Below are 14329 nucleotides of genomic sequence, written 5' to 3'. Positions count from 1 at the left end.
GCATGTTCACATGTGCCCTTTTTTTGTTTTGTACCGTTTCCAAACTGAAGTCCCAAAGATAAAATTTGTGGAATGAGTTGGCATTGCTCTTGTGAGATCTGAGGGCGAAGTTCAGATACTGAATCATGCTACAGAAGGGGGCTACGTGACTTGGGGAATTTTGATTAATCTGAAAAACTTGATACGCAACACAAGAGTACGGTACTTGCAAAAACCTATTTAGTAACCGTGTACAGTATGGGCACGTATAGTATGGATGTCTAACCAAATTTAAATACACTTGTCCAGCTAATAATTGCATGCACGAATGCACGTGACCGTTCAAACAACTGGAATTGAATTAAGGCATGCACTCCCAAGACACTTGCTTAAGTCAGTCACAGTCTGGTCTGATCAACTCGTTGTGTCACTCCGAACCCGAAATCCAAAGGGCTGATCAAGAAATCTTACCTATTGCCGTCAGGCTAATCACCATTGTCCTGTCGCTGAAGATCATTCAACGTGAGACAGATAGCAGTTGGTGCAGGGAACGCCTTGAATGATCCGTACGCAAAGCACTGTGTATACATACATGTGTGTGTTTATACAGCAGCCCTGTGCACTGAGCTTACGCTGCTGAGGGGGAAAAATTGCAAGAGGAAAAGCCCCGCCCATCAAGCCCGGCTAGCGAGTCACCGCTTCCCCCTTAAGCTCAGTTAGGCCCTGGTTAAAATGAGTTTGTTATTTAGTGCTTCCTGTCCCTTCTCCCAGCCTCATAACCAAGAAGGGGCAGAGGAATAGAGGGAGAGAGTGTGAGAGAGAAACCAACTTGCCGCCGAGTGCTGCTATTGCTTCAGATTCCGAGACCAGCAAAGCAGGGTACACTTCAGTCAGCATTTGAACGTCAGAACTGCCGTCAAGGTGTTGACTTGGGCTGGCTTCCAAAATCTTGCGGAGGAAAAGATTTGAACCGAGGCCAAGAGTAAATGTCATATTCTGTTGCTGCCTTCTCAGCCACCTTCCTTTTGCTTGAAACAAATTTCAGCGGTCCAGAGCCACAGGTGCATTGATTGTCCTCTTCGCAGAGGAATCTACCGGTACAGCGAAGTAAAATTGATATTGAGTTTACTTGCATCGTTTGTATTTAAAGAAGACAGCTTAAGTCCCCTTTTTGGATTCTGTTGCTCAACCTTTTGCTGCCCTAGATTTCTTTGTCAAAAAAAAAACTGCCTGAAAGCATCTGCGGCCAAGACCATTGTTCTGTAACTCCGATGAGACACCGCAGCAAACGAGGTATGTCTGCTGTCGAGTGTCATGAACTCTAGTGCACAGAACGAAGAACAACAGGGACTTTTACCGCCTTCCTGTGCTGCAGCACAAAAGCCTGTCATCATTTCCGTTCCGACAAAACCTCAGCTCTTTTTTCCCTCCTCCTTTTTTTTATTCTGTGTTGTCATCCATTTCTTAAGACCAAACCCTGGGCAGATGTTGCCAAGACAGTGAGATTCCAGAATTTAGCAGTCTTGTCTGATGATCAGTTTTGTCGGTCCACCACTTCCTACGTCGGATCCTCGAGTTTCCGCAGCCAAGCCCATCATCCTCTGCCCGAGATTAGCTGTAAACCAGCCCGACATTTCTTCTCCTCTGAACAAAACTTGGCCACCCCTTCTGAGCTTTTGTCTTGGAATCTGAAAAAAAAACTGACTAGGCTCTTTTCCACAAAGGGTCTTATCTGGACTCCGCGTAATACTCAGCTAAACTGCCCCAGCAATTGATAAGAAGTTGTCTTTTGAAACTGCCTCCTTGTCAAGATGGATATGTGGCAGAAGATTGTGGTCAGCGGGCCGGGATTGCGTAGCTCTTTCATCGAGGGACTTCGCAGCCATTTAGATTCCTGGAACAGCCTACTTAGAGGGTTGGAGAGGATCTGTGACGGGCCGGAGAAAGTTCACTCACTGGAGGAAATCCGAGAGGGTTGTCAGGTACGGATGCATGCCAACCTCCGACATAAAAATATGTATTTTTGGTTTCTTAGAAAATTGTGGAGAGTGAGTGTTTGGTGTGACTCTGTGAGTCCTATGGAAACATCAGTCATCACAGTAACCGCATGCAGTATTGGAAGATCAAAATTTCTTTAAATTCGTTTTATAAATTCAAATGCTAGTTTTTTTAATTTGATAACTAAGTAACGCAAAAAATGAAAAAAAGAAAGAAATTGCTAACTTTGTGCGACTGCAGTTTTACAGAAATTTTTCTCTTTGTTTATTTTCTAAAAGCTTTTTTTCAACCCTACCATGTCTACCGGTAGCTCCTTAGGGTGTGTGAAAAATCAATAATTAAGAGGGGGGGAAAAAGAGCCTATTTTAATGATTTTAACAAGTACTTGTAAATTACTGCAGTTAATCTCACTTGCTTGGATAGTCAAATATTTGATTGCATGGAAATCTGAATATCCGAATACTTAATTCTTTGGATCGACACAGCCCTAATGAACACTGTAGGTCAGATTTATCGCATGGATGCAGCTGCGTTTGATCCAGACATTAAAGGATCCTGTAGGGAAATCAGTCATTCAGCGTCAAGGACACACAATTGAATTTCTTCCTCTTATTAGACCCAGTTTACCGACTGCGGTGGCAGGGAGAGTGGGGAGGGGGGTTGACACAAGGGCTAAGGCCATCGCCCAACTTTTGTTCAAATATGAGAAAAACACCACTTTACTCATCATGGCTTGACGTGGCTGTGTGCTCCTTGGATGGCTTCCCGTACATGCAATGGACAACTGGGTCGTAATTCCAACTTGGGCCCTGATCATGCTGATTAATTTGCCCTTTGCTGTTCAAGTGTTACTAACCAGCCCTGTTTGCAACCAGACCACAATCATTGAGACTGATTTCCTTTATAACTCCCAGCGGCATAAGGTCAAACATGGGGGGAGGGGGTGCCAAGGTACCGGTAGAGGGGGGATCAATTGTTCAAGGGGGCACTGAAGGCAAATGTGCAAATATCAACAATACAGTTTTTCAATTCAAGATCTCAAATAGGGGTCATGGGGGATTGGGGACGACAGGGCATGAACATCCACTGGGGGGCACGTACGCCCCCCCCCCCTTTCCGCCCCCCCCCCCCCTTTCCGCCCCCCCCCCCCTTTCCGCGGCAAGTTTTATTTGCTTTCATTTGGGTTTTTTTGTCGAGTGTATACATACAAATGTACATTGTACAATCCACTTTGGAAACCTGTCAGCGGTTTAACCCAAGATAAGCAGTGCTTGTGTGCTAATCTGTACAGCGTTTGACTGTCGACCATAAATCAATCAAAACTGCTAGTTGTGGGCCCAGCCCAGACCATCCAGGCACCTTACTGGAGGAAGCGAGCCCAATCAAGCATTCCTGTGCCGGTGAAGTCAGGAAGCTGCCCAATTGGCCCATTTCTCCACCCCCTCCCCCCCCCTTCCAATCGGTGCCTTGCGTTTCAAAGGCAAGGCAAACATTGTTTAAACAGTGTCTGCTGTAGGTACATGTACATACAGCTGAGGATGTGATGGGGCTTTTTTGGGGGGGAGGAGGGAGGGGTTAATGCGAACTAAGAGTTGGTCTACTCTGGAGTGGAGACTGAGGTTTACAGCCCAAATCGTTCCAGCCAGCTTTTCCCTCTGGAGAATATAATCAAGCCAGTCCAATGGAGCTGATTATTTTGTCAAGATTACCCGGAATTTATTCTTGTTAATAAGAGCTACAGTGTGGGCTGCCAATGAAATGAGGAAGATGACAGGTCTGTCTGCGAAGGAAGCGAGCGGCTCGTTACAGCGTCTTCTCATTAAAGGCCCAGCCGAGGGCAAAGAATTGCAAAAAAAGGCTGTTGCACTGTATGTTGGAAACTGTATTCTGAGTAACATTTTTGAAGCAGAGTAAACTTCGACTTTGAAATCTGTAATTGTTACGTTCCTACAAATAGCCGTGTTGTGTGAGTCACACTGACAACATTACTGTTCCACATTAAGCCACCTCGGGGGAATTCCTTGATACACATCCTCACTGAGCATTTATTTCCTATTTCGGTGACCTCAGATTTTCTGTACTTTTTTTTATAAACATACTGAACATACAAATGTATTCATGCCGTTGTTCAATGATATCGCAAGTTAATTTACAAAAGAAAGGTCTGAATCGTGACTTTTGGCATGATAACCTGGCTGTATGGCATATTCTGGTGCATGGCTTCTGACTAACGCCCCTTGAGCAGTTGACTACCTGGGGAACCGCCAACAAAGGGCTGGATAGCTCAGTTGGTAGAGCACCGGATCGGCTATCCAGAGGTCGCAGGTTCAAACCCCGCTCCAGTCAATTTCACAGGTCATCACAAGTCCGACAGTCTCAAGTCAAATCTGTTGATACAAACTTCTTTCCTTGTTACAAGGTCAGAAGTAAAGCATTTAACTTTCCATCTTGTTACTTGGCGTGATGAGAAACTCAAGATGATTCAACTGGAATCGAAAGAAAAGTGGCAAGCCCCTTTAAGCCCAAGGGTCATCGGTCTGTCTGGTCACTCCCACTCCCTTCGGCCCGGGGAGGAGTGTCTTTACAGTTGACCAATTTCACAAATCCCCTGATAGGAAACTGGGCTTGCAAGGTGGCAAATTGTGGCCAAATTTGGTTCTACAATCTGGGCTCTCTTGTCACAATATAAGATGTTGGTCCCACGGGATGATCGTTCAATACCCGGTAATTTTGTCGGGCGGTGATCTACTGATCTACGTCTTGCAAGATGGGAGCCAAGTTAGAGGGGGAAGTGGGTGTGGAGGGAGAGTAATTGAGGGCTATTAAACCGGTGACCTTTTGACCTTCGGGTACTCCTGAACGTGAAAACTGAGTGTAAATTGAAAATTGAGTGGAGTTAAGTAATCATATGCCTGTTTGTCTCTCTCTCTCTCTCAAAAAGAAAATATTGTGTTCATTTTAGTAGGGGTATGATTCTTGGCTGTGTTGCAGTATTGATTTATGACTCCTGACTTGCCCCCCCCCCCCCCCCAAAAAAACACCCAACACAATTACATATTTTAGCAAGGTCTGGATGCGCCTCCTGTCGAGAGATATTGTGTAGAACTTCAACAGTTACAGGTACATGTACAACTACATACATGTACGTAGGAACATCACATGCGGACAAAAGACCTACATGTACATGTAGACGTACCGGTACATGTACCGCTATCTCTGGAAGCGTGTTTCGGACACAACTTTATTGACAAATTATACACGTGGCATGATAATTCAGTTGAAACACTGGAATCATGTTCCAGCAGTTGCAGGTTCAAATCCCACTGCAGTCATTTTGCTTTGCCCTACGTACCGTAATAGGATGCCTATGTAGTCTTTTGTTGTTTATTTGATAATATGTGATTAAAAACAAGTTTTAAAATTTTTTTTTTACCAGTTTCTCGTTGTATTTTTTTTTTCATTCTTGTTATTCACACATTTGCAATGAAATTTTGAAAATGTAGTGTCAATATACATGGAGTGTCTTTGTTTCGAACAAAGTTGTAGCTATGTAGAAAGGGTTATCATGTGCAGTTGCTTTTGACACAATTTTATATCAGCAAAAGAGTCAAGAAAATGGATGAATTCATCCGCCATCTTGGAAAATCCGTCATCATGGGGGAGGAAAAAAAGGACCCAAAACTATTTTATTTTTTACTCAACCTTGGACCAGAAACTATTTTATTTTTTACTCAACCTTGGACCAGAAACTATTTTATTTTTTACTCAACCTTACATGTACGGGTTTTGAGTTCAAGTACCTCTTAAATTGTATGATATTGACAAATTGTTGGGGTTTTTTTTGTTCAATAAAGGGGAAGATGGCTTATTTTGTAGAGCACGTGTTTCTGAGGTGACAGATTGAAATCCTCCTCTTTGTCAATTTTCTTTGTTTTCTTTGAAACCAGAATAAGACAATTGAACTCCTATGTATACAAATTGTTTTCTCCCTTGCAGAACATGAAGGCTGATCCCGAACAGCTCTTTGCCAAGTTGGAACGCATCGGTAAAGGTTCCTTCGGTGAGGTCTTCAAAGGTATCGACAACCGGACCAAGCGCATCGTGGCCATCAAGATTATCGATTTAGAAGAAGCCGAAGATGAGATTGAAGATATTCAACAGGAGATCACGGTGCTCAGTCAGTGCGAGTCAGCCTTCATCACCAAGTACCATGGATCCTATCTCAAGGTATGTCTTACGCACCTGTTAATTGTATGACGCACCCTGTGACCGACGGGAATGGTGTTTCATTGTCCGACAGTTGGTCGTCCATTTGTAGAGTCTAGATACACCTAGTGTCTCCTGTGTCAGGGTAGTGATGACGCACCAAATGTATAGTTGTTGACCCTACATGTGTGATCTGTTCTCTCAAAATCAGACTCTTCTGGGCATAAGGTCAAAAATGAGATTTTTGCATATTGTTAAAATATGTTCTTTTTTCTTTTAATAGGTGGTTAAATTTTTGAAACCAGTCATTTCTGGGCAGAGTTATGCTATTTTGAAGTTCATTGTGTCGAAAAGTAGAAAACTGAGAAAATGGCCACGAACGTCACAAAACAGCAATATCTTTAACTGATATACCAATAACAAATCATCAAAAATACTATATTTAGAGCTCAAATTAGGGTTTCAAACTTTTATAGTATATTTTAGACATATTCAGGATTACAAAGATGCAAACATTTGAAAATTGAAAAAAAATCACCCCCACAGCGTTTTTTGGCCCTATCTCAATTTCAACCTCTGCCCAGAAGCGTCTGCTTTTGCCAGAACAGGTCACATGTACCGGTATGTATGTATTTGGCAACATTTTTGACCCACCTTTCACAGATTGTGATGCACCTACTGCACTGAGGAAAAGTGACGCACCCCATAATTTGTTTGACATACCAAATCATGACTTGATGCATCCCTGTGTCACAGCCAGGAAGAACATGATGCACTCTTGACACACCAGGGGAGGGGGGGGGGTTGCGTCATGGGTTTCTCTTACAATTGACACGTGCATTGTTGCAGCTGGACCCCATTGTTCTCTGACCGACTTAAGTCACTGACCGAGTCAATGACTGACTGAGAAACTGTGTGTTAATAATGTTATAAACTACCCAAGCTGCACTCTCCCACAATTCCTACATTGTAGATCCTTTAAAATCCGCTCGGAGGTTTTGGGGGATTTTGCAGGATTGATAAATATTATCAAGCCCAGCCACTGTTACATTACATGGGGCTTGAAACAACTTGAAACTTGGTAGGTACAAAGAGTATGCCATTGGTTTCATACACTGCTGAGGGTAGGATTGAGAAATGTCCAGGCCAGCCACTTATACATTACATGGGGCTTGATACGGCTTGAAACTTGGTAGGTACATTGTACATGTACAATGTAGGTACATGTACATGTATACAAGAATGCCATTGGTTTCGTACACAAGTGGAGGATTTTGCAGGTTTGGAAAATGTCTAGCCCAGCCACTGTTACATGTACTTTATATGGGACTTGACACCCCTTGAAAGCTTAAGGCACAAAGATTGTGCAGGTGGACAAGGTGGAGATTGAAGCATAAATGTATCTAGCTGAAGAAGCTGGGGGAGGGGGCTTAATTCAGCAAGTTTGAATATTTGCTCTTTTTGGATGACAAACTGATGCCATAACAAAATTGGTGCCGGTTTTAACTACATTGTACGAGTTTGTTGTACAAGTGTTACGCTTCCTCCTCATACTGTAACAGTGCACGCAATCTGTCCTACTGAAGAATCAGTCCAACTATAGCTACCGGTGTCCTGGCACAAGTACAGCTTCTAAAAATACAACTTCTATTTTCATTCAGCCTGGCGCCCACATTGCAGAGTGCTTGACAATTCCAGAGGCCCACCCAATAATAGGGTCAGTGTAGATTAGTCAGCCATTTAAAATCTGTCCATCAATTGAATTGAATCGCTGCATTGTCAGTGCACTTAATTGACAGTGGCTGGCATCTGTGCCAGAGAGACATGGGCCAAATGTGACAAATGAAGGTTGTCAAAAACTATATTGTCCACCGTCAGTTTGCCAATAAACACTGTGCATGTACCGGTACATGTACGCATCCAGTCGTGGAGCCACATGTACATGTTAGCTCTGCAATCAGTCCTGCATATTATGGATGTGGCGAAATTAGTGCTGGGAGAAATCGGAGATTCAAAATCCGGACGTCCTAATTTTGTTCAAACAGTTATCCAATTTCTCCAGTTGCTCGCATGCTCCTCACAGTCATGCCAACAAAAAGTGACGAGTGAGATGCTGCATGCAGTGGCCTCCACAAGATTAGTTTCACCGGATTCAACAACCACTGGGCCTTTCCAAAAACGCTCCAGAGCTCTAAATGGGTGGGAACTCTCTGATGAGTCGAATTGGCAGGCTGTTCCTGATAACCAAGAACACTGCGAACAAGTGAATGCAGTCACAATCTGAGACCATAGAGCAAATCGGGAGACGTTCCAGTTGTTTTCTTCAGCTTTTTTCCAAAATCCAAACCAAATATACATGTAGTGAAATGCAAGTTTACCAAATTTAAAAAAAATCCTGATTTTAATCCCACCACAAGGTGATTTCATGTGCAGCCCGGGACATGCCTGAGGTATGGTGTGGTACATGTATTTTACAGATAACTTCATTAGCCCCCAGAACATGTGCTGTTTGATAAAATTACCCGCATGTGGTTCATAAATGTCACAGGAATGACATTTCCAACATGTACGCACAAATTGCACGTGTGAAGAATTAAGTATCCGTTTCACCAGTTTAATTTTTGGTTGCTCATAAAAGCATTAAAGGTGTGTACGGTACATGTATCTACAGTTGTACTTTTTACAAATGTACCGGTACCCGTTACGATATTGGTACATGTACACATTGTGTGCCACGGTTCAAGGATCCCTCCTCCACGCCCTCATGTGTGTTTGTCGCCTGCTTAATGTCAAAGGGCACTGTACTTTTCCTCTGTGAAGGTCGGTGCCCCAGCATCATTCCAAATCTGACTGGAATCACTGAAGAATGGAGACCTTGGTGTAAATTATGTGAATGGATTTGGTGTTTTCTATTTGGCTTTCCTGCAACAAGAAGTACAAACGGTGTACGGTACATGGATGTACATGTATGTACCGGTAGTTTAGGCAAAATACACATTGTGTATTTCTTTGTCAGGAAAGTGCAGCTCCAAATGCAACAGTCTATGCAACAGTCTATGCAACACCGAGCACCTTTCACATACGGTACTCTTTCAAAGTATAAACCAGTCTTGCATCTTAGAACTGCTGTGTCGACTTAAATATACTTTGCTGTGATAGTGACATCGATCATGTTCTTTATGTGTACATGTACAAAAAAAAGGTACGTGCCAGAAATAAGTTGATTTTCCTCACTGCCAGACCCCTAACCCCATCCCCTCCCAATTTTGTAAAGAATCGCCGAAGAACTTTACAATGGAGCATTACACTCACGTGCATAGTTTACAACACGTGTTGGTTGGACGTTGATCCAGTGTGCTGGTGTCGGGCAGACTCTTTCCAGGAGATTGGGTGTGTTGTGTTTACCTTTACCGGTACCTTTTGACTTTGACCTGGGAGGTCCCGATGTAAAACGCGAGTTGTTCAACACGTAATCTGTTTTACTACATTGGATATCTATATTTACACAGGCCTTCTTGCACGTGTTCTTCTACACGTACCGGGTACCGGTATCTCACTAAATAAACCATCACCCTGGGGGTTTGGTCGGTATCAAATGAGGGGAATAATGCTCATTGTGATTTTTGGCAAGGTATGCACCCCTGTAGTTGAAAAATATGTGATAGCATTGCAGCGGTGGCAGCTTTTTGGGTGCTATCACTGTTTAAAAAAAAAATGGCAGCCAAAACATGCTTGTTGCCACATATAATTAATCCGGTTCAAGCATATTGGCGGCCATTTTGAAAAAAAAAATTAAAAGTGATAACACCAAAAAAACTACCGCGGCGCCACTCACACTACAAAGCTATCACACATGTTCCAGTTCTAGATGTGTTTACCTTGTCAAAAATCGCTATGAGCATTGCTCTTTTCGATCATTTGATACCGGTGGCCCAATTTTTGGACCGAAGCTGATAGCCTAAAAGACTTAAAGTCAGTTGATCTTCTTTGGAATGAAATCAGAATTCTTAATTCTGAAAACAAAATCTCTTATTGAGAATGAGATGTCCCTGTCCTATTTTTGTTCTTCACACGGTACATTTACATTGTACACGTATGTAAACGTGTGTGGATGCAAACTTGATTTGATGACTTCATTTTGCATTTCAAGGCAAATTTGGACACCTAGCAATATTAACTGCTCAGGCCCCATGTAGCTTCTTTTGCAACTCCAAGTTGAATATCCCATCTGAAGTTTGCAAAAAAAACTTTTTGTTATAAATCTTAATCATATGCGGCACGCCTTGGAGACTGGTGACCGCATCTTTCATTCGAAATTTACCAACGTCATAGTCTGTCACAGTGATTTACAGACCCAATTCACCAAAATGAGATCACGATCAACCTGTGGTGAAAACGTTTTCTCCTGCAACCACCGCAAAAAAAACGAACTCTGAGGGTTCAATTTCCTCTGTGACGTGATAAAAGTCACATGGCGTTAAAATGCGCAAGGTAATTTTTAGACCAGGTCGAGCGAGGGCTCCCTTCCCTTTTGAGTTAAGTAATTAGTCTGACATGCCCCCCAACTGCCAAGTGTGATGGATAAAACACAACAGCGGACGATTCGCTGGCCTGTTTTGTTTAACGTGTTTGGATTGGCAAGTCATTCTTAAAGGAAGGGTAGATCAGTTGTCATTTGTGCTTTCTCTCGCTTGAAGCAACAAAAAGTGCTCAAAATCTAAAGACGGGTTCTTAACAAGTAACAACTAACCAGGTGAAGTTTTAGCTCTCTGAATGCCGTATATTCTGAGAATATTCTAAGATCATGATTTCAATTCAAAAGTTGCTGAGTCATGTTTTGAATTGACACGTTCTCATTCAACCTACAAGTACGCGATGTCACGCACTGAACTAAACTGAAATAATAGCAACCGCATGTGCATAGCGTCAACGCTTGCGCGCACCCAAGCACGAATTCGCCGAATTACAAACCAAATACTAACGGAAATTTCTATCTTTGGAACTGGCCTTTTTCTGTTATTGTTTTGTTCACAATGACAGCATGCCAGAAAGACTAATTTCACAGGGAGTTTATTGCCATCCCCATCTTTAAACCAAGTAAGCCTTTCCGCAATAATTTTGTCAGTTACTTTGTGGATGGCTGCAAATGATCTACAAAATCTAAATTTTGCTTAGCCTACTAAAGAAATTTGCCGGGCAACATTTTCTGGTCTGCATGAGACTGGCCTCTGGGTTTGACTTGGTACTGTTGTCAATTCACCGGTACCTTTAACTCGGATGGTTCCCCTCCCAGGCGACACACGCAAACAGGTGTCTGCTTTGTGTCGTCTGTCTTGCCGTCCCCGGCTGGATTTTTTGCATGGTCACCAGTGAACCTGCGTGCATGATTGTACCCAGATTCCCCTGGTGACCTGTGATGCCCCAACATTTTGACCTAGTTACGAAGTCCTGTCCCAGACTGGGACAGACTACAGTTTATAGTAATATAATTTGTCAGGATGATGATGTACAATGTACATGTATTTGATGATGGAAAAATACATCATCGTGCGGTTAAAACACAGGTTTGACAATTTACAAACTTTGTTGGGTCCACAACTTCCAGGTACTAGTATGCCAGGGAGAGTTGCAAGATCTAGGAGGTACATGTACCGGTAGCACTGTCCCGAATATACCAAATACTTGAATATTCGAGAATAAACCGAATATTCGACTAGCTTTTTGCCGAATTGAATATTTGAAAGAAAAAAAAAAACTACGCAGGTACACATACGACATGTACGACTGTGATGTTATTTTGCTTTATTGCCAGGTGCCACTTTTTTGTCTATGGTAATGTTTTTGTAGACGGCAGTTCATTGCTCACATCCTTTTAGCAGGTTAAAGCCCTTTTATTAATAGTTATAAAATACTGCAAAACACTCCAGAGCCCGATATACATGTAGATTGCCGCACGCACATTTTAACCGGCACACTTTTCATGCAAATTTTTACTGGCGCGGCACGCAGTTGCAGCTGGCAGTTCCGAATATCCGAATATTCGGTCAAACGCAGTTTTGAGTAATTAAATACTAAATAATCAAAAATGGATTGCCCTACTAGGAGGTGTGATCATAATGCAGTTATGGTCCATTCAAATCACAAGATACGTACATGTAGGTTCTCAAACCTTTTTCCCATTAAAAAAAAAAAGCCTCAACAAAATGTTGGGAAGAAGAAAAATGTGTAACATGTACCAAAGAGATTGAAGTATTCAAATAGAACAAGGTACAAATGTAGAAAATAACAAGTACTAAGTGGTACAACCCACGGTGGCCGAGTAACGTGTGAAAACGGCTTTAATACGGCACCATCCGTGCACCCGAATGGGGCGTGATCTAATATGCAAAAATATGCAAAGTAGACACATGCGCATGGGTGTTTTCAAAACCGGTCTTCGAATTCAAAGCTGTAATACTCGAGTTGCATTAAAACAATATATGGCCGAGTAAACTGTCCAGTAACCAACCCACCAACCACCAACCAACATAAGCAGCTCAAGCCCTTGGCGTGTTTCACACCCACCGTGGGAAAATATTCATGCCTCTAATTATGGGTGTGGCCATAATTGCGTTACTGGGAGGGTTTGGGTCGCAACCATCGTCGTTGGAGAAAGATATCCAAACATGGTGAAATAATGTGCGAAATGATACAGTGAGATTTGCTGGGGGAGATGTACCCGTACCGGTACGGTACCTCTGGCCGGTTTATTTTAGCCACAGTTACTCATAAGCCACTTCATTATGTTCCCCTAAGCCCCCAGATTATCTATTTCCAATCAGTGCTGATCATCAATCCTGACATTGAGCAATATCCTGCCCTGCATACACAAGAGGGAGATCCTTCACAACAGCCTCAATTAATTTTTAGCTTGTGTACGTCAATCACGAATATAACTTTTCCCTCAAGTGAGTAGGAAGTCAACAGTCATGAGCAGTGATTGAACGAACAAAGAAAAAAATGTGAAATGAAAAAAAACTCAATAAAAAGATTTCTATCTGCTTTTTCATGAACCCAACCTGATTCCTCGACTTCATCATCCACGGACAGGCCTTTATCAAGCCTTGGTCATTTCATTAACTAAGCACTTCCCCGGACTAAACGAAATCATTGTCCCCAGGGTTAGGGCGGATCCCAAAGTCATAGCAACCCCTGTCCCCGCCCAACCCTTTTTTATGCTTCTGAACTCATCAGGTTGTCTCATCTTCAAGATATGTCTCCTCGGAGAGGTGGCTAGGTTATTTTTTTTATTAAGGCTGACCATTTTGGAATAATTTGGTATTCGATTACTCAAAACTGTGTTTGACCGAATATTCGGATATTCGAAGAGCGCACCTGTTACAATTTGTGTGCAGGGATCAATATGGGCCGCTGGGGTGTTTTACAGTAAGTATTATATAACTGTCGAGGGCTTTAACCTGCTAAAAGGGAACAATGAACCGCCGTCGACAACAAAAGTTATCGCCGACTAAAAAAGGGGCACCTGACAATAAATCGCCGCATTTTTATGATAGAATAACATCATCGTGTGTGTACATGTGGTGTTTTTGTTTTCGAATATTTAAACCGGCAAAAAGCTACAGCGTATATTTATATAATAATTTATTGAATAATCTTTTCATGATCAAATATTTGCATATATTCAGGACAGCCCTATTTTTTATCCAACATTCCATGCTTTGATCAAGCATGTACATTGTGAAGCCTGAGGGTCAAGTTTTAACCAATATTTTCATGTCACCCTGAAAGGCGGACACAATCTTTTTAAAACTTCTATCGCCAGTGTCAAGGTTTCACTTGCCATCTATCCATATTCAGCTCACTTCCAAAATTCCCTACTTTCCACATATATGTGCCAGTATTGGTACATGTACAATGTACATTGAGGCCAACGTAATGTCCCATGGTCCTGTTTTTCCTGAATCACACTGTTACGGGTGACAAAATCGGTCATGATTCACTCTTGTGAGTTTGTGGCCCCGGGCCCCCTGAACAATTCTTCCTTGTCATCGTTCATTGGCATTATTCTCCCTGGAAATGAAAGACAACAGGCCCCATGTGGCCACATCAATCGGCAGTCTTGTTTGTGGGGATTTTTGTGTGTGTG

The 14329-nt window shown here is 42.5% G+C and overlaps 1 protein-coding gene across 3 annotated transcripts in view; it reads left to right on the top strand.

The window, feature by feature from the left end:
• The window catches only part of LOC119723648 (serine/threonine-protein kinase 26-like), a 40392-nt gene that overhangs the window by 14129 nt on the left and 11934 nt on the right, over positions 1-14329 (top strand). For 2 of the 3 annotated variants that reach the window (XM_038194422.1, XM_038194421.1), the window contains exon 2: positions 5974-6204. In XM_038194422.1, coding sequence (XP_038050350.1) covers positions 5974-6204 — 231 coding nt within the window. Of the gene's footprint in view, positions 1-1775; positions 1962-5973; positions 6205-14329 lie in introns of those variants that run through there. The other variant, XM_038194420.1, reaches the window with a different exon arrangement.

This window comes from Patiria miniata, unplaced genomic scaffold (assembly GCF_015706575.1).
Source record: "Patiria miniata isolate m_02_andy unplaced genomic scaffold, ASM1570657v1 HiC_scaffold_17, whole genome shotgun sequence".
In the NCBI taxonomy this organism is placed as follows: domain Eukaryota; kingdom Metazoa; phylum Echinodermata; class Asteroidea; order Valvatida; family Asterinidae; genus Patiria; species Patiria miniata.
The sequence above is the reverse complement of the archived record's forward strand: the minus strand, read 5'-3'. Positions and strand labels throughout refer to the sequence as shown.